Raw genomic sequence first — 20660 nt, 5'->3', positions numbered from 1 at the left:
TAAGACAGACTGAATAATTTCCTCTGCAAGGAACACAGTTGTTTGTCTTCGGGTTTGGACTTTTCATAGATAGATAGTTAATAGTGAAGCTATCAGGTCTTCTGTCTTCATAAATAATTAACATAATTAGCACAATCGATGGGAGCTGTTTTTTATCGCACAATGAACATTTTTTTCATGCAGTTGAATGTTCATCTTGTGCATCCTGTCTGAAACACTTAGTTAACTTGACGATGCTCTTCACAGCCATCAGTCTTTCTAAGAAGGTGTAGATAAACCATCATGTCATCCGAAATTGATCTCCGTGAGCGCATGTAGCACCACAGCCTGCGGCAACAGGAGTAGTTAGCCTTGATTAGACGCACTTAGCGTGATTGACAAATTGACAAGTGTCTCTCAATCAATGCTGAAGTGTTCTGCTGTCCCTGTCCTGTCAACTTGAGCAGCATCCGTGTCCAGACATATTATCATCCAGACATCAATAAAGTCCTGCTTCTGCTTCTCCTGGCTCAGCCCTTTTCTCCTGCAGCTGGCCACCTTCCACACAAGTCAACCTCAAGCTTTGTAGCATGGTCGATGGAGCTTTGCTTATTTAGCTTTTATTAGTTCAAGGGTACTATGTCAGAATGATCTCTGATTGACATTTGGGTGTGTCTTTGTGTGTTTCTCCTCCAGGACATTGATTGGGTCCAAACAGAAAAGCACGTCTTTGAGCAGGCCTCTAATCATCCCTTCCTGGTCGGTCTCCACTCTTGTTTCCAGACAGAAAGCAGGTGAGATTATTTCTCCTGCAGAAGTGTTGCTTTCAAGACTTTGGCAGATCTGCTAGAACTTGGAAAAATACTGAGTTTGCTAATGGAACCCAACTTTTAGCAAATCTACTTACAAGTCTCAGGAAGTGCTGATGCATTTGTGGAAAAAGCTCCAGAGGGAGCCATGTAAAGTGTGATAAATACCATTGACTGAAACACATGAGTTGAGCCTGAAAAGATTTCAAAATTAAATGAAAGAATAAAAATGTTGTGGGGTTAAAAATAAATTAGCTTAGCAGACCTCTGTAGACCAGACTAGACTCCTTTCTAAGGGCTGAGGTTATATTAGCTGCTGTTTGGAACGTGGGATTGTGAGTAATGGGGGCATCACCTTTTCATGAGAATGCCTAAAAATGTCACAAAACTTTAATGAAATGCCTTTGTATACATTAGCTTGGGGCGACTGCATATAGTCACAGTGCCGTGACTCATATCTAAAAAGCAAAACAACACAGATGAGTTTCAAAGTGACACATAGGAGTGTTTCCTCACCTACTGCTCCTTTGGTCGAGGCATGCTTCTTTCTATGTAAACAAAGCTGTTTTTCAAGGTAAGCCTGTCAGTGTTGTCACAGTTAAGGTAATGGGGAAATCCCAATCTCTCTGAAAGCCCCCTGTAAACATGATGTCTTTGACATTAAACATTTATGACTATAAATCTATATTATTGCCATTTAGTTGAAAACAGGATACTTGGCATTTTGTGCTCTGCACACCCATGTAGCCAGTCTGACAGATGATTAATCTAATGACTTGTTTCTCTCCACAGACTTTTCTTTGTTATTGAATATGTAAATGGTGGCGATCTTATGTTCCACATGCAGAGACAAAGGAAACTCCCAGAAGAACATGCCAGGTACAGTTAGACTGTTTTTCTCATGTGTAATTAAAAACAAAAAAAGGACAGTTGTCATGTAATTGCTTTATTCACCAGCTGTAATTTTGATGACTTTTTAATTGTGGTTTCAGATTCTACTCAGCAGAGATCAGCCTGGCGCTTAACTACCTCCATGAGCGGGGAATCATCTACAGAGACTTGAAACTGGACAACGTATTGCTGGATTCTGAGGGACACATCAAACTTACAGATTACGGCATGTGCAAGGTGTGGTTTACACATTAATGCATGTTCTAATGATGCCATGGTGTACTTTAGATAAAAGCGCTTGCAAAGGTTCAGAAGTGTCGGTTTACCGCCCTCTGAGATGATTTTAAAGCTGATGATGTCTCTGTGTTTGCAGGAGGGTTTGAGACCAGGCGATACAACAAGCACTTTCTGTGGTACCCCCAATTACATTGCTCCCGAAATACTCAGAGGAGAGGATTACGGTGAGAATTACAACACATAGGCATTTACCAGAAATGCTATCCGATGATGAGCTGTAAAAAAGTTTGTGAGCCATTATGCTGGAGTATCTGAGATGTTGCTTTCAGTTATGATGATGGATTCTACAGTGATGCAGAAGCAGGGTTATCTGCATTACAATGCTGTCATATCTGTCTGTTGGCCCAGCTAAATCTTCCCAAGCTTGGTATAGCCTGGGAAATTGTTGCAAATATCTGCAAATATAAATAAAAAATACAGCAAAAATAGTTTGTGTAATTCTAACAAGCTTTACTGTCAGTGTTTGCCATGACCATCTTTATTCTTTGACTCAGTGAACCCTCTTAAACAAGCTTTCTTGTAATTTCTTAAAGTAGTTATATGGAATATTTTACTGGACATTTCAAAGTTCTCCTTTTCTTTCATTTTCTCTTAAGATGATCCCAAGCTGCTTCAATAATGTTGAGGTCTGGGAGGATTCATCCTTCCATAAGACTTGTTGCCACCAATTTTCAGTCTAGTTTTTGTGTCATTCGTCATACCTCAGCATTTTCACCCTGTTTTCCTAAATTAAGAATGGCTTCTTGACAGCCATCCTTCTATGAAAACCATTTCTGATGAGGCTTCGATGAACAGTCGATGGATCAGATGGATTTTAGGTTCTGGATGAGATCTTTACTGGATGTAAATGACAACAGATACTGTTCCACTTAAGCAGTTCCCATAAATAATTTATTTGCCCACTGCAAAATGTATGTCAACATGGTGTTTTTCTTACAACTTAAGGAATGGGAACAAATAATGATCCTTTGAAGAGGCTGGAAATAAAAAAGTCATACAGTTGTGGCTAAGTTTTCTGTTGAGTGTAGACACACAATTAGCTCGGCTAGTTCATCCCTTGAGTCAGATGTTAAGGGGATTAATAAACAGAAAAATACTGGACTCTAAAATGGTCTGGTACAAGGACAAGAAGTGAAATTGTAGCCAATGTCAAAAGAAAAACTTTGAAAGGCCTTCAGAAAGTAAGGAGAACGATTGCTCAACACCATTTGAAAAGACAGAAACAACAAAGTGACTGCTTAGAACTAAAAAATAAAATAAAGAAATAAAAGGTGGGTTAACATTTTTTCTCAATACTTAATGTGAACTATCCATTTAAATGAGATAAAAAAGATAAAATGTCAGTGGATATAGGAGGACAGCAGAATAAAAGGAAAACAAGCTTTAAATTGGTAAATAAACAATAAAAAAAAAAGTCAAAGTTAATTGAACATTTGAATTTGAAAAAAAATGGAGTGGGGAAGATATTAGTTGGAGAAAAGAATGTGGATTACCACAGAAACAACTTAAATGTAAAGCAAAGGTTACTTGTAAATGCTTAGTCTCAAAAATATGCAAAAACAATACAATAAAAATAGACTGAGCTCCCTAGCAACCAAAGTGGTATCATAGCGACAAGTTTCATAATTGTCTTTTTTTTTTTTTCTTTCTCCCTGTGCCAGTGTATATCAAATTACCTCAATGGCTGTTTTTACCTCTACATTTAGACATGACACAGATGGAAAATACAGATTTTAAATAATGACACTAATGATGGCTGTTAGGTAAACAGGTCTCTCAGGAGTCTCAATGGAACTACTTGTATAAATAGAGGTTAACACTCTGTTTAGCATCTTGCTTGTCTTTCACACAATTCCGTGATGGACAGTCGACCTGTCCAGGGTGTACCCTGCCTCGAGCCTGCTATTTGCTGGGATAGGCTCTAGCTTCCCTCAGATCCTGAACCGAAATAAGCGGTATAGAAACTGAATGAATGAATGTTACGTCAGTATAACTGGAACACATTACTAATTTATACCAGCAATTTTCATTCTTACAAATCAAAATGACTGGAGTAGGAAAGTTCACTAGAAAAACAAGAATATGACAAATAAGTGTCTAAGGGTGTGCAGTGTTCTTATTTCATACAAGTCCTCCAAAGTAGCAATGCACATAAACCAATTTAATCCTGAATACTTTTTCTCTGATCATAACATAATGAAGCCTAAATATTTTGTGTTTTTCAGTTTTCATGGGTGCTGTTTGTGTGTCAGTTATGCTCATCTTGCTCCTTTCATGTTAGAATTATAAGCTCTAATGGACAGTGTGTGTGTGTATGTGTGTGTATACGCTTCAGGCTTCAGTGTGGACTGGTGGGCGCTGGGTGTGCTGATGTTTGAGATGATGGCGGGCCGATCGCCTTTTGATATCGTTGGCAGCTCTGACAACCCAGACCAGAACACAGAAGACTACCTCTTCCAAGGTAAATGTCGCACTGCTACGGTTTTTATTTGGAGGAAAAAACTTGTCTGTGTAGAAGCATGCGACACCTTTTTATTGACACATTTATTACAGCTTTTTAGTGCCAAGCACATGCCATCTGTTACAGGGATATGTGTGAAAGCATGTTTGTGGTTTCTTGTTATTTCATTAAGTATGCTTTCAAAATTTGTTTTCTTACAATTGCTAAAAAAAAGTGTTAGACCAAATCCTAGTAACCAGAACAGAGATTGATACAGCATCAAGGGTTGTATCAGTTGTAGGAGTAGGTCATTATTGGACTCCTAACAGCAGCAATGTCAGTAACCTCTGTCATGTTAGTGTCAGGGATGTCTGTTTCAACCTCTTCTTCTTCTGCAACCCCCTCCCTCTTCCCTCTCCCACCTCCTGCAGTAATCTTGGAAAAACAGATCAGAATCCCCCGCTCACTGTCAGTCAAAGCTGCCAGTGTACTCAAGGGATTCCTCAACAAGGTAAGTAGGGATTAGACAGACCGGTATCAATTTTAAACTGTTTCGGTTCCTGCTGGGAATGACATTATTATTATTCTTGCTGCTGTGTCTTGGATTTTTCTTTTCTGTGTCTCACCCACACAGTCCTCTCAATCACTGTCTTAGTAGTTGGCAAAAAAAAAACACGATTTAAAATCCCCTTTGAACAGTTTTTGTCTTTTTGGAGGAAACAGTCATAAGTAAACTCTGACACAATATTGATTAAAGTTACAGAAATGATGAATTGTTTCCAGAGAAAAACATCAATAGGAAGTAACACAAAATAATTTTATCTTTTTCAATTTCAAAAGGGAAGCAAATCCTGACGACCTTTCTAAATTTAGTCTGTTGTATGACCAAGACAACTGGTTTAGCAGCTGTAATATAACCCACTAATCTGTTTGCTGCTGTTTAAACCAGCTACTCAGAGTTTTTCCTGCTTCTTCTTGGTGTTTTGAAAATGGACATTATGAGCAAACCATCCCACTCTTAACTGCTTACTCTGTTGTAAATTTTGCTCTAAAACCTATAATATTTTACTTATTTATTGTATTAGGATTTAAACTAGCAATTGAAACCACAAACTCAACATGAAAATATTTCAGAGGTCATATATTGTAGTAGACACCCTATGCTCTGACCTGGATGCTGTTCTCATTTTTAATATTACGCAGGAGGTTGACCTTTTGGACGGTTTGTTTCCAGATTGTGGTCACTGCCTCTCCTTTTTTTATTAGAGCTATACATAACTAGGTATGAGTCTATAATCTGGTATTAACTGGGCCCCAGGGTTCAATTTGTCGACAGGAGAACCTATGAACTTGGACATTATTAGTTCTTCTGTCAGTTCTTCATAAATCTGTTTCATTTTTGTTATTACAACATAAACACTGCTATACTTCTTTTTCTTTAATGTTAGACATCTCTAAATGATGCTTTTTAGCTAGAGGCAGATCTTCCTTTAAGAGCATGTGTGAGAGGCAGTGGTACCTCTCTCTCACACCTGTACATAGACACTGCTAACAGTGCCGTTCAAGTTTATTTTCACTTTGCAAGAGTCAGTGTTAACTATGCTTATCGCTGTAAGTGCAGCATAGTGTCCTAGTAGCCAAGAGCATTCCCAGAGTTCAGTAAAATATAAAAATGTGGATCAGTTAAACTTCCAAGTACCTGAATTTCTTTAGCTTTGGGTACATTTGTAAGTTGTGTCACAATATCATCTAAACTATAAATTAAATATTTGGTGAGTCTCAGAGTGCCTATAGCAGTGAGGAAAGGTAGTTATGAGGAAACTGTGCTACTTTAGCTGAATGTTGGTTATACTGTCAAAGCAGTCTGCATTTAGAAATTAAGGAATGCGTGTAGCCCTATTATCAGTACATCCACCTGTTCTCTGAGCCAACTCGATCCAGTTCAGTGTCACGGGAAGCTGACTCCTTTCTGAGCTTTGATATGGACTAGACACTGGGTACACACTGGAAAGGTCATCTGTCCATCACAGGGCTAATTCATAGAGAATTATTCATTTAATTTAGTGTGTATGTTAGTGGGCTGTTGGAGGAAACCATAACACCAGAATACCCACTCATGTTCAAGGAGATGCATATCTATAGAGACCTCAGCTGTAGCATCAAGCAGGAACATTCCTGTGTGAGGTGTCTGGATGAATCATTGCAACACTCATTATCTGCCTTTTATTAGGAAATATAAGAGGTTGAACCAACTTTGAACCTGTTGAGTTTTCTTCAAAAAGTACCTAAAATAATTTGAAGTGATGCTGTTAAAACCTTAGTGATCTATTTCAAGACTAAACTGCAACCCTCTGATCATTTCATGCAAACTAGATGAGTGATTATTTTCCTTTCTTGACATTTTAGGTTACCTTTATATTTATGTGACTGGTTATATGGAAGTACTATCCCATCTTCTCACTTCCTCCAACTCTGCCCATTACTAAAATCCCACTCATCAATCCACCGCACTTACAAATTCTCTCCTTTCTGTCCTTGCTGGTTATCTGACATGTTATCTCTCTTCTGCTGTCATCTGCTGTCCGCCGTCTCTCACCCTATTCTCACCCTCACTCCCACAGGATCCTAAAGATCGTCTGGGCTGCCACCCTCAGACAGGCTTTGCCGACATCATGGGCCATCCGTTCTTCCGAAACGTTGACTGGGACCTTGTGAGTGATACAGTTTTTATTCTATTTTATGGCATATCTTCTCCTTCTCTTGACTTGCTTCATTCCTCAGCATTATAAAACCTTTTATAATGGTTTTCATTATTTTAAATGAATGAAGTCAGCGCCGATGCATGCCAACTGCCAAATAAGTCAAAATAAATCAATATATTGAACTTGGAGAAAAACTAGCTACTGCCAGACAGCAAAAAGGTCAAACCTAAAAGCTTGGAGGGTCACCCTCTTCCTCTCATGCCCTGCAGGTGTAGCCACTGTCAGAGCTGAGGGTTATTGGCTATGAAGCCGTTGCCTTGTTGAAAGCAGGCAGTTAGAAACAAAAGGAGGAGTCAGAAGACTGACATCAACAGATAGGATGACTAACACACAGATCGAGACTTAAAGCCAAAGATGGAAAGGAAATGAGAAGAGACAGGTCATATAGAGCTCAAATGTTGAGCTCTGGATGTCTGAATTGTCAAACCGTGTTTCATGTTCATAAAGAAGCCATAATTAAATCTAATTTCAGCCTTTGCCTCGTTCTAACTTGACTGTGAAGCTCCAAACTATCCACCAAGGTTCCGGTAATCAGAGAGACTGCTTTCTTTTCCTCTTAAGCTGTTGTTTGTAGCCTCAGTCACTCATATTGAAAACCACATTTAACTACTTTCATGTGTTTCGCTATGACTGTGTACTCCATTCATATTGTTTATCTTTAAAAACGATCCATGTGTAATTATGAATGTAGAGCAGTGTGCAGAAAATTGACAGAGCTTATATTTATAGTTGTTGGTCAGTCGTTATGCATCTCATAACTTGTAGGACTACCAGTGAAATCTAAACTATAACTAAAAATACTCTGATATTTCCAAAGCTTCCTGTTCTCAGTTTCAACAGTGAGTGACTTGTATATGCATGAGTGAGATTCCTGTTTTATGATCCTTGGACCATAAAATAAAACCAATGCCAATGACTTAGAGGTCATTTATATCGAATTAATTTGAACTGTTAAGTTAATCATTCAAGAAAATAATTAAGTGTTTAGATCACAAGATGTCAGAAAAACGGTAATGAGTGCACATGTTGACATCTCTAGAGCATGTTTTAGTACATAAATCACCTAGAATTTAATCTTTAAGGACAAAATAAAGACCCTCCCATTTTAGAAATTGAAGCTAAAGAATATTTAACTGGATCACAATAAATATTAATGAAATTGGTTGTTGAAACATTTTCTCTTGAATTATTCCCGCTGTATATAAATATGTAAATGTGCAAATTTATATCAAGATGGCTTTGTAGAACTGTACGTTTAAAACTGTCCGTGTGTCAGCGATCGGGCACATTTCATCTCCAAAGGCAGACAGACATGTGCTGCTGGATGACAGACAGTGCAGCTCAGCAGGGATCACCATGACCTCTTTTTCCCTGTTTGGTCTGGAGCAGGGACCCAGCAGTCGGTCAGAGTGTCTGGACAGATCAGCTTACATTCCTCCTCCACCCCCGTCTCTGTACACAATCCCAAAAGTTTGCCCTATGGCTTACATTTTGGCCTGCAGGGGGAGCAGTTGTTGGCTTCCAAACAGATGAGGTCCATTCAGTGAAATAAATAATAATTCAATAAAGAAAACAAACAACTGAGACCATATATCTGTAATGAAGTGCTGTTTACTGTATAGACCATTGCACACTGACAACTAAAAGGCATCAACCTCACGCCGAGTCGGTTATGTTTGAACAGTGAAACTATGCGTTAAAAAGATGTATTAAAATTCTAAAAATCTATATAATCAAACGTTCAGTGAATGACGCTGAACGCGTAAGCACAGCCCAAGTCCATCGTTACAAATTGCAAATGACACGATAACATTTCATTTTAGTGTTATGCTAGATAAACGTTAATGCCATTTAACCCAGTTACTAAACATTTACCTTTACTTTATGGTAAAAAAAAAAAGTGATTATCCTGAAGGTTTTAAAACATATTCAAGGTAATTCCTCCTGTCTACAACTTTACAGTCTAGTGAGCCGTTGTTCACATTTTTTATTTGTTTCTTTATTTTCTTCTTTAATCCCAACAAATCCTACAAGGTTGAATTAATCCATTTGTTTGGAGGGAGTAACTTTCCTTCTACAATACTGTCCTGCTGAGGCAGCCTCTTCTGCAACTCACAAAGTTGCGAAAACAAAGATACACAAGCGGCAACACACTGATGTGTAACTGATGCACGAATTGCCCTGATCTGCAGACATGTTTTAGTCAAAATCGTTTTTTTAAGGGAAAGTGACAATACTGAGGCATCTTTACAATTAATTATTCATTGTAATTGTGAAATTAAGTAACATCTCTAGTTGCTACCACTTTTATGTATGGACTGGACTATGGAAACCTTTGTACACTGTGCCCAGGTTTGATGGTCTGCTTTGTCCTCTAAAATCACACTGGTTTATTTGTATATGCAAAGCTATATTTGGTCTGCTTCCAGTCTGCCTCCTGACATTCATCATTCAAAAATGGAAGTTATCATGTTTGCTCCAGCCAAAAACATTCTGCTACTACTGTGTGCGTATGCAGTAGTTGCAGAAAAATCTCACATAGGGATGGAAGTTATTACTGATGGTATTTTAAAAATACAAATTTGTCCTTTCTCTGTGAGATAAGCTGATTTTGGGCATGTAGGTGCCTTGTCACAGTGGTGAACTGAATCAACAAAAACGCTATCCACCTTACTTGTGGAGATTCTAATAGTTTTCAAGCCTTCTTCTATTTGAAATATCCGAATTTGAGCTGTTCTCTGCAAGAAAACTTTCAAATTTGGAGATGCATCTGCTTCTTCCCCTAGAGATTTCTGATAGACGTTTCTGATAGCAATCTCTAGTTTCTTTAGTTTTCTGTACAGATGCTTAAAAATTGTCAGTATTAAAATAAAATCGTAATAAAATTGACATCGAACATTGTGAAAAAATAGATTATTTTAACTTTTTTTTGCCATATCACCCAGCCCTATGATCACACACGATAACCTATTCTGGTAATTTGACATTTTCAAGCCCATTAGTAAAAAGAAAAAAATAGTTCCTTCATGACATCCTTGTTCTCATTTCAGCTGGAGCAGAAACAGGTGGTCCCTCCCTTTAAGCCCAACATCTCAGGAGAATTTGGACTGGATAACTTTGATGCCCAGTTTACCAATGAGCCCATCCAGCTCACACCTGATAATGAGTAAGTCCCCTCCTCACCTGCTCTCAGTTTTCAGTTTATGTCTTCAGTTAATTGACACTTTTTTTCTTTTTTAATTTTCTCATTCATCACAGTGATGTGGTGAAGAAGATCGACCAGTCTGAGTTTGAAGGGTTTGAGTACATCAACCCTCTGCTGATGTCTGCGGAGGAGTGCGTGTGAGAGAAATGACGTCTGTGCTCATGAACACCACCCACGCGCACACACCCTCTCACACATGTTTACGTGTCGTCTCAGTGTCTTCAATCTGCATGGTTACGAGACAACCCGGCGACATCAACCTTCTGTCCGAAGGCCCCACATGCACAGTAGAACGCTTATTTGCCAAAACCAGTCTCACACTCTGCCATTTATTACCACTTGCCCTTAAGCCTACCTTCTTTCTTAATTATTTTTATATCATGTAAATCTGCACTGATATCAGTTTTCTCATCACGGCTGCTCATCTGTGGCCACAAAGTTCTTCCGAGGTTGCTGTACGTGGGTGTGGGAGAGACCAGACATGGCCCCTGACAGACTGAGCATCCTCTCCTTCCTGCTGGTGGGGTGCTTTCAATGCATATTTTATTTGTAAATATAAGAAATTACTATTGAGAACAAACATTAGACAAGGCCTTTTTAGCTTCAAGCCACAGTCAGACAGAAATGACATCTTAATCGTCATTTTGAAATTAGCTTTGTCTTGACTACCCTTATGTAGAAAAAGAAGCATAACAGTAGCCTTTTGAAAAAAGAAAAAGATAAAAATCTATATATTTTCTCAATTTATTTAACATCATACCAATCATGAAAGTGTTAAATGTCCAGCCTGAGTAAGAGATATAAATCAATACTCAACATCTGGAAAATAAAGAGTCTGCTTCAGATCCCTTTTCCCAGAATGAAGGAAGCTAAACAGCAGCATAACACTAATAATGAGTTAATGCTCTCAAACTGTGAATGACAGAGCTGCTGGGAAAGGGGCTGGAAGAATAGCACAAAGTACCTGACCGCTGGAGCACAGGAGTAATGTTGCTGTGCAGACCTTCCATGAAATAAACATTCACACAGGACCAAAAACATTTTTCTGAAAAATGTCTTGCTGGTACGTATTAGATGGTACAGTATACATAAAGGAAGATGTGCTGTCCTAAGTCATAGAATTTATATTCAGATTTTTTTTTCATATTTTTAATATTATGCCTTTCTAAAAAACAAACCTTTACTCTGTTATTTTTTGTTGTATTTCTTTTCCATTCCATGTGCGTCTTTTTGTTGTAAATCAAAACACTGATTGTTGAAACAAGAACACGGTAAGAGGTCCAAACCTAAGACACAGTGCAATTTTGGTCCTGACATGTGGCTTTAAAACTGTTATCTGCTCCATATTTACCACATGCAGCCTGCATCTCACGTTCTGGATAATGGATTTTACTAAACTGCTTGAAAGCACACAAAAACCCAGAAGACTGACTCTCCACTCTGTGAATGTAGACGCTAAGCGATGGATCATTCGGCCTCCTTGTTTGGAGCATGTTTCTGGGCTCACGTGGTCAGTGGAGGATCAGTCATCTGTTACGTATTTTTTTCTTTGCTTTATTGTTACTTTTCATTTGAATCAGATTTCATTTTGATTCATTTTTATCACTACATTGATTCCAAAATGTTACTGGGAGAACCCAATGGAAACATTATTGTTTGTATTTGTTGTTTTGTGGATGTTTACCACCCACAGGACTTTATTATTAGTGTTGGAAAAAAAACAGATGGTAAAATAAACATTTTATTTCTCTCCTTGTGGTAATGTGCTTATTTTTGTCTAGGTATGTTATCTTTAGAGTTGAACTTTTGATTAACAACTCTGCATATGTTGCACTTTGTCAACTCAACATACTCAACACTCACCAAGCAAATAACCCAAACAGGGTCATGTAAACGCAGTTGTTTGGGGTGAAAGGTGTAAGAGCTAATATTTGATAAGTTTTACCAGCTGGTTCATGAAAGATGCAAATGAGCTGATAATATATATGAGTTGCATACAAAGAAACACAAATACTCATTCGATAATATTAAAGGTTCTTCTATCTTTGAAGAATCCTTCAGCAAAGTCAGTTTCCTCTCTATAAAAACTTGGAAAAAGTGGATTATTTGTTGCAGAAAGAGCATCAGAAAAGAGCTTTTATGTTAAGCGCATGAAACCTAATTTCTTCCGATAAAGTGGACACTTCTGGTGGAGGCCCTCTTTAATGTATTTCCTCTCAAAATAATAATGATATTGTTCAAAGTATCCCCATGATAGCCGTCTCCTTCAGGGGCTGGCATGGTTTTAGCTGCCTTTTAGTATTTAATTCTTTCAGGGAAAAACTTGACTTAAGCTTACCCCTGGGTATTGCAAGGTAGGATTTGTGTTAGGTTGCAGTAAAACATCAGGCTGCTTCATTTAAGGATAATCTTTTATTTTTTTTATTATTTTTTTTATATCAGAATGATTTTAACTGTAACTCAAAGCATTTTTGTCATGGTCCACAATATTTAGCAGGTATAATGTTACCACGGTCACCACCTTAGATGTCGGCATAGCAACATTTCCCAATGATACAGCTTGCATGAAGCTGGTAAAATGCTACTGGAATGATCCATTGATCGCTCAAGGAGACATTATTTATCCTAAATGTACATTAAACTTTATATTTTAGAAGTTAACACAATTTCCGGAGGAATTCATAAAATATCTGTCATCCTTCGTCACACAGTACCCTTTTGAAGTCAGAGGAGCCAGTTTTAAGGTTGCACTGTCTAAGGGTGTTGTCTTTAGATCGGTATAAAGCTTTGTGTTACCATGCAAACAGATTATGCACCTTATAACCAACAAATTGTGTTTTCAGAAAGTATACAGCATTTCGTAGGAGCTCACTAATATAATCCAAGTTGGCAACTTTGTCATATCTGTAAAGGTATAACTGACTTGTCTGAGGTCATATTTAGCACACAGATACACAATAAAGCAGATAAATTTCCAACAACCTGTGAAGTCTGTGGTTTGGTTAAATTATAGGGTACATTTTTAACTAGCTTGCCACTAATAGCCAAAGGATCATACTGCAAAATAATTTCTCAATTACTTGCAAGTTGTGATTGTGGTGACAGACTCTTGGAGCCATAATCTTTTCACACTTTGAATTGGTTGTTACAGGCTGGCAAAATGGGACTCTAAAGTCTCACACATTTTTACACTTTTCACAGTCTCACAACAAACACCCATCCATGACAAATGTGGCTACTTTTCAGACATTTAAAGAACAGCAGCAAATATAGCAATTTTTTTGGGCCTAACATGTTTTGCCTCCTAAGGGCAAAGCCTATTTCATGCTCCAGGATTACCCCTCCCGGTTTTTTCTTTACTCCGTCTGCAGCACCTATGAGCTGTTTGGATATGTGCAGTGTGATGTGTTAGAAAGCTGTCAACTGTATGTTTTATCACATCTAACTTTGTCTATGTGATCATCACACATGTCAGTATATTCAATATGCACAGACGTTGTCGTGAATTATTTATTTTAATTTTTTGTCATATGATAATAAAATCAGGATTTAATCAAAGCAGAGCAATAGTCTTAAAATACTTTCATAGTGACCACAGGCTGATATGTTTCAGTTGAGTCATAATGAATCCCATCATTTTTGCTGATTTACAGTACATAAGAGTGTGGAGGCAAAAAAAAAAAAACAAAACAAAACAAATGTAACAGGATGACTGCATAATAAAAGGTTTTCCCATATATTGTTGGAATATTGTCCTCAAAATCCACTGGGCTCTTATGAGTGCAGAGTTTGGGAGTCAGTGTAATAAGGCAGGATAAGATATTTTTCCATCATATGCCCGCATTAAGGGCACTCCAGCTGATAACTGTTTGGACATTTTTACTAGAAGATGGGTTGAATTCAACAGCACAAGTCAAAATTAGGAATGATGAGTATGTGTATAACAGTCCTAACTGAAATACATCCAGTCTATTGAGATTCAGTTAGTACTAAGTTGGTGATTAATTTGTAATTTAATTTAAAATTAGATCACAAAGCAGATTAACTTCTTCTACTAATAGTACTTTGCTCGGGGTTTCCTCAAGTGCCTTGATCTAAATGTGCTAAAACTGGATATTTTTTATTTTTTTATTTTTGGGTTTTGTTTAGCGTCAGGTTTGTACGCTGCAGGTTTCTACCATCCGACGGTTTTACGCAGGGACCAAACCTGAGCTCTCAAACACACTAGCATCTTGGAGTGAAAGGAATTAGACTGGATGTGTTAAGCTTGAGCTGTTGCCCTCCAGCCGCATGTGTCTCTGCTGGTCACATGACTCCTGCTGGGCTTTTAGAGAGGCCTTGTCGTCCCTCTGGGGTGAAAAGGTCATCGACACAGCAGCTCTCCCCACAGTGCCCTCACACATTGCTGAGTGTTAAAAGGTGAAAAAAGGGACCACGGAAATGATGATGTGTCAAAAATAATAAAACGGATTGATTTGTGCGTTGCAATAACTTGCACAATGGTGGATAGAAACCTATTGTGCGAGGCTTATTCCACCTCCTGCTCCATTAAACCACTGTATATTGTCTCGATTGAACCAGATTTTATGGAAAATTACTCCCACTGCATGACTACACAAGATGAGCACAGCGTTGCTGTATGCAGGACGGGGATAAATGTCTTTGCATAATTTTGTATTCCCATGATGGTGTGTTTGACATTGTTCCTGTGCCCTTTCTGGTGGAGAACAGGGGTACACCTCCCCAGGCGAAATGACTGTGGAAGACTCAGGGAGGACTAACCTTGTATAATTAATGATGTAAAACGAAGGAAGAACTAAGAAAAACATCCTGTTCTAATTGCAGTTATCTTGTTGGGTGTTTCAGTCTGTCCCTGAAGGGATTAATTAAGCAACACAAGACTCATACTTGGTGCTAAACACATTCTCTTAGTAAAACACACTATAATTTAAGGTGGAGCTACTTGGTACAGCTATTGTGCTACATAGTGGCGCTCTTGTACTGAGAATTATGAGCAATCTCAAGCGATCTCTGTTAAGTGTGTTTGCTCCACCCTTCCTGTGAGGTTGCTACAGATAGGATAATACTACTCCAGCGATTGTGATCAAACAGTGGAAACATGTTGAGTAACAGTGAAAGAGATGCATCTGTTTCATTAGCAGACATTTGAGATGCTTGACCATCATTTAAAGAACAACCCTATCTTATAAAATTGAGGATTGGCAAGTGGAGTGCTAAAAAAAAGACTTTGGATGCAAAGAAAGTACTATTCAACCTCATCATAATGAAAACAAAAGGTTAAAATAAGCACCTGGAATACGCTGTGCAGTCACAGTTGCAAATGTGGGTCATGTCATTTGGAAAGCCCCTGCAAGATCTCTGTCACGTTCCAGTCCGCCTTCACCTGCACTCCTTTTTACAGTGCAAATTTTGTCCTTTTAGTTTGGCATTATCAAGGCTTTCTTTTTAAACTAGTACATTACTCATATATCATTGTGTGCGCTGACATCATTCAAAGTAGCCATTTTAATGCCAACACACAACAGCAACTCCTCCAACAACTAACTCTGGCTACTGAGTCTGACACCGGATATTTCTTTTTCCTTTTTTTTTTTTTTATTATTATCTGTAAAAAAGCTATCATAAAACTGGAAGCAGATTACAAATAAGACAATATTTTGTACCAGTGTCAGAATAAATGTCACTAACAGCAGAAACACAGATGTTTTTGATAAAGAATCTGAATCTTATGTAGGTCAGTCAAGTCTGGCAGAGACAAGAAACAAAAGCTACAGTTTTAAGACTAAAAATAATGGTCTCATCCAGGGATTCTTTAGAAAATATGAGTCTAAATTAATATAAGCCTCTTGTAACATTGAAAATTATAGAAATAAATGTTTAACATAGGGGGAAAGGTGGTGATTTGCAGTGAAAACCAAAGGTTAAAATTTAGTGATCTTATACACCAAACTGAAAGTTAGTCATTTAGTATGTTTGCATCAACGCATTGATCTGGTGTTAGAGGTCTATCTGTAACCTCTGTGAGATCAGTTCTACAATGCCTACTGAAAAACACTAAACACACAAAGCTGTTAATGATTTTATGTACTTAGACCCACGGCCTTCTGCACTGTTGAGCTGGTCTTCATTTGCAGGTGCAGATCATACATCCTAACCAGCAGTCTTCTTTGTGATGCATTCATGTGCTATTTTGTTTGTCCAGACGCTGTCAGCATGTGTAGGTCCAGCAGGGGATCTCTCATTACTGTTGGTTCTTGTGGTTTAGTTTTTAAATTTTAGGAGCCTTTCTCTTTCAGTGTGTAGCATTTAAAGTTATCTGCTGGCAGAAATCAAATTCAAAAGAATCCTTGAATTTAAGAATCATTGTGCTTTCATAACCTTAAAATGAGCTGTTTTAATCCATAGATGTTGTGAGTTGCACAACCATATTTCTAAAAACATTAAAAACGGTCACTGTGTTTTTAGATAGTCTGTCTAGAAATAGAAAATATACAGATATTGTAATTTTCTATTTGCTTCCATTGGAGTCACTTAATTTTACTCACTGGACCTTTAATTGATTAATGGGCTTGGGTATCAAGTGCCCAAGATGATGAGCTCTTTTGTATGTTATTTTATAGTAAATTCTAGTGTTTCTATTATTTCTTACGTTTATTCTGGCACTACTGACACTGCATCACAGCAAAGTAACGACACAGAAATACCAGTGGATTTTTAAGATTATTTATTTGAAAGGAAAACAAGCTCCAGAATCATGTGAAAGCTCAAAGCAATATTGAGACGGAAATAAGGCATCGAGAGAGAGTGTTGGACCGGATCAGTCTCATCACCAGACATCATTAATAGCTAACAAATGCTAATCATTGAGTGCACATACATACTTGCATCATTGTTTAGGTCTTCTTAATTTGTAGCTCTTGATTTTTGATAATCTGTGAGGTCTTTGTGTGTGTCTTTGTGAGACCAGAGTGAGATGTTACAGTATCCTGGTATCTATTTACAGTTTAGCCTTACCTGGTTTCTCAAAATCACTGTAAAGCCCGATCCATTTAATTCTGAATTTTTAAATCCCTATGATCTGGATACCAATTCATAAGTGAACGTACTTGCTGGCATTTAACATGCTATATCCTTTTAGCAGTGTTTACACATCTGAATATGTTCACATGATTTTTAATAGGCTCCCCTCTGACCCTGAATGGGATGGAGTATAAAAACAGATGGATATTATGGTTAAACTTTTAACGGAAAACACTGAAAATGTGATATTTGCCATCAGTGTGCATGCAGGGTACCATCTGATACAACCTGCTGATACTCATCACAGAGCAAGAATGTCCTGAATGACACCTCTGACTCTGGTGAAGGTGTGTGACCCCAGACCACCATTTCAGTAAGCATCATTACCCCTACATTACACATACATCCACTGAACAACTTAGGACACATTTCAGTATCTTCTATTGATCCAGACAAGATGTATGAAAAAGACTGCGAGGTCTCTGCCCCTGGGGTCCACTTAGTACTAAGTCCAATAACAGTTAGACAGACTCTGGGCTAATGGAGAGTCTTACCAATGTGCCAGTCAACCACACTTTATCTACGAGTCCAAGATCCCCCACCGCTGGCCTCGTCATCCCTCAGCTTTTTGCTTCAAACCCCTGATGAACAATCAGTGCAGGTCACATTATTGCACATATGAGATTAATTTACTCCCTGCAGTATACAGAGTGATGTTATTACAGGAAAATCAATGTCCCTCTTGTTGTTCTCTGGGGCTGGACAGGGTGTGTACACATCTGCTCTCATAATACAACTGCTGACCTTGCTGTCAGAGAGTGAGCCAGAGAGAGGCTGCAGCGAAACGGCCGACTGTGTTGTTTATCAAAGCTTTATCAAGCTTCTCAGCTCTCACAGACGTGTGACATCAGACTGTGGGTCAGCCAGCCAGTCAGGGTGCACTCCAGCTGAGAAAACGCCAACCCATGTCGACAAAGAACGATAACCCGCAAAGATTACAATTTCTAGCGAGAACAAACATGTCAATGCTTTTCTGTGTGCAGACTCAAGAGAACAAGAGATGTGCAAAGTTTCCTTTTGAAGAAAACACAGAAGATTTCTAATGAATAAGATTCCATTTCTCATCTAACACTCAGATTTTATTAGCACCTTGCCTCTCTAAAAGCACAAAAGGCCTATAGGACGACCTCTTGACCGTTTGTGGAGGACAGGTCCATATGAAGGGGGGGAGGGGACCTTTGGGAGAGAGCCTGCCTTTTGCCTTTGAGTCTGTCTGCTTTTATCCTCTCGTTTTTTCTGTGAACTGGATAGAAACTCAGCGAGATAGATAGAACAACTGTCATGTCAGTTCCCGCAGCAAATGCCAACCAAGGCCATGTCAATGTAAATAATCTAAAACATGTTTCAAGCCCAAAATAATCAGACATGTGCAGCTCACTATTATTCTCCACATATGATAGAAAACTGTTGGAAATACTGTGTAAAGAGATTAAAGGTTTATTTAATTGAAAACAGGTGTCTTTTTAAAGGTTTTGGTAAGAAAAAAATAAAACATTTAAGGGTGTATTGATTGGTGTGATAAGCATTGTTTCTTGAGAAAAACATACTGAAAATGTAGCTTGTTTTTGTAATAATAAAACCCGTCTTATTAATGCAAAATTCAATCGCTGGTTCCCTCATCCCTTCACAACTCTGTTTTATTCAAAAGATTTTCATGGTCATTGATGCAGCTTTTATTGGGTGAAAATCCCTGATGAAAAAGAAAGGTGGTCAGAGTGACACCCAGAAATTTAGTCAACTGGTGCATTTTGTTGCTAAATAGTGGCCTTTGAGATGGTTGATTTCTCCAATTAGACCAGTAGGCAGCAGTGATTTTTACACACTGTTCCTTTAAAGATGTCCACCATGTTTCCGTAAGTAACACCACTAAAGACTGCACAGCTTAGATAGTTCAAACCAAACGCTGATTCAACATGAAGACTTTCATGTTTTGTTTTTTTTTTAATGTTAATCGTTGTTTATACAAAGAAGATGTGGGGGTATTCAGCTAGTTGCAATTGACAACTTTCCCACTGGAACTCATCACTTCATAAACACAAGCCCTTTGCTATAACTTTGTTTAGAAAAATGCAAGCTATTAATAATATCAATATAAATGTCAGACACTCTGTTTTCCAAAATGATGTTAATGGATTTCAGCTACTGTTAATCCAGTAGATTGTTCATAATTTTGACCAGCATTCTCCTTTCCTCCCCCTTTCACTAACACCATTTTAAAGGCTGTAGTATAAATATTTTCCTCTATGCCAAAATTGGTAAGTTTTGATAAATATTTATATCATCTAGTATACCAAGCATGGAAGATTCTTCTTCTTTTTTTCCTTTAGTGAATTGTTGTGACTGTCTCCAAGAAGAAAAAAAAAACTTTTTCTTTACATGTCCAGCAAAATCACTCTCACTGTTTATGTGACACCATCTTCATACTGAAACTTTGCGAATACTTTAATCCATGCAATGAAATAAAAATATTTTTAATTAAAAATATATATATTTTTTAAATATAATGCCAACATTCAAAGTCTGTCGTTGGATTACTCATTTTATAGCCAAGGAGGAGCCAAAAAGAAAACAAAAGTAACAACAATGATTTTTTTTTAAAGGAGAGGATATTCAATCGTTAATAAAATGAATTAAAAATAATAAAGAACGCACTAGGCACTGCCTGCTGTGAGTGTTTATAAGTTTATTATTACTATAAAAGACATACTACTCATTAAAGAGCTGCAGCTGTGAGGATCAGAGCTGGCGTGTTTAACCGAGCCGCATTTTTGATTCCCCGCCTCCTCCTCCTGCTGACGTGCCTTCTGTGGTCGTCTGTCTCCCCGTCTCTCTTCGCAGCTTACCTGCTGCTGGAAGAAACACGTCTCAGACTGTGCTAGACAGACAGACAAACAGACAGACCGGCGGACAGACAGACGAGAGACACCCCCGCATAGTTTCCGTCAGCCGGGTGACGTCTCCGCCTCTCAGCCCGTGTGCAGTGTGACGTTACTGGGCTGTAGTGGAGCCTCTAGCTGTATCTTGACGGTCCGCCAGGCTTTTCCAGTACTGAGAAGACCCCGGGCGAGAGAGGACGACCGACACACCGTTCAGGCAAGTGTTCTCTGTTAAAAGGGATGGCGTTTTTAAATGGAGCTGTTAAAGAGAGGTTATTGTGACGAATCCAAGTCTGTGAT

At 38.2% G+C, this 20660-nt stretch overlaps 1 protein-coding gene across 1 annotated transcript in view; it reads left to right on the top strand.

Moving 5' to 3' along the window:
- Positions 1–12133, top strand: part of prkci (protein kinase C, iota) — a 32079-nt gene extending 19946 nt beyond the window's left edge. The window contains exons 10-18 of the mRNA XM_041992584.1: positions 676–773; positions 1581–1667; positions 1781–1916; positions 2053–2140; positions 4312–4437; positions 4848–4927; positions 7038–7127; positions 10229–10344; positions 10437–12133. Of these exons, the coding sequence (XP_041848518.1) occupies positions 676–773; positions 1581–1667; positions 1781–1916; positions 2053–2140; positions 4312–4437; positions 4848–4927; positions 7038–7127; positions 10229–10344; positions 10437–10524 (909 nt within the window). The 3' untranslated portion in view covers positions 10525–12133. The remainder of the gene's footprint in view (positions 1–675; positions 774–1580; positions 1668–1780; positions 1917–2052; positions 2141–4311; positions 4438–4847; positions 4928–7037; positions 7128–10228; positions 10345–10436) is intronic.
- The last annotated feature ends 8527 nt before the right edge of the window (positions 12134–20660 follow it).

This window comes from Melanotaenia boesemani, chromosome 8 (assembly GCF_017639745.1).
Source record: "Melanotaenia boesemani isolate fMelBoe1 chromosome 8, fMelBoe1.pri, whole genome shotgun sequence".
Taxonomy (NCBI): domain Eukaryota; kingdom Metazoa; phylum Chordata; class Actinopteri; order Atheriniformes; family Melanotaeniidae; genus Melanotaenia; species Melanotaenia boesemani.
The sequence above is the reverse complement of the archived record's forward strand: the minus strand, read 5'-3'. Positions and strand labels throughout refer to the sequence as shown.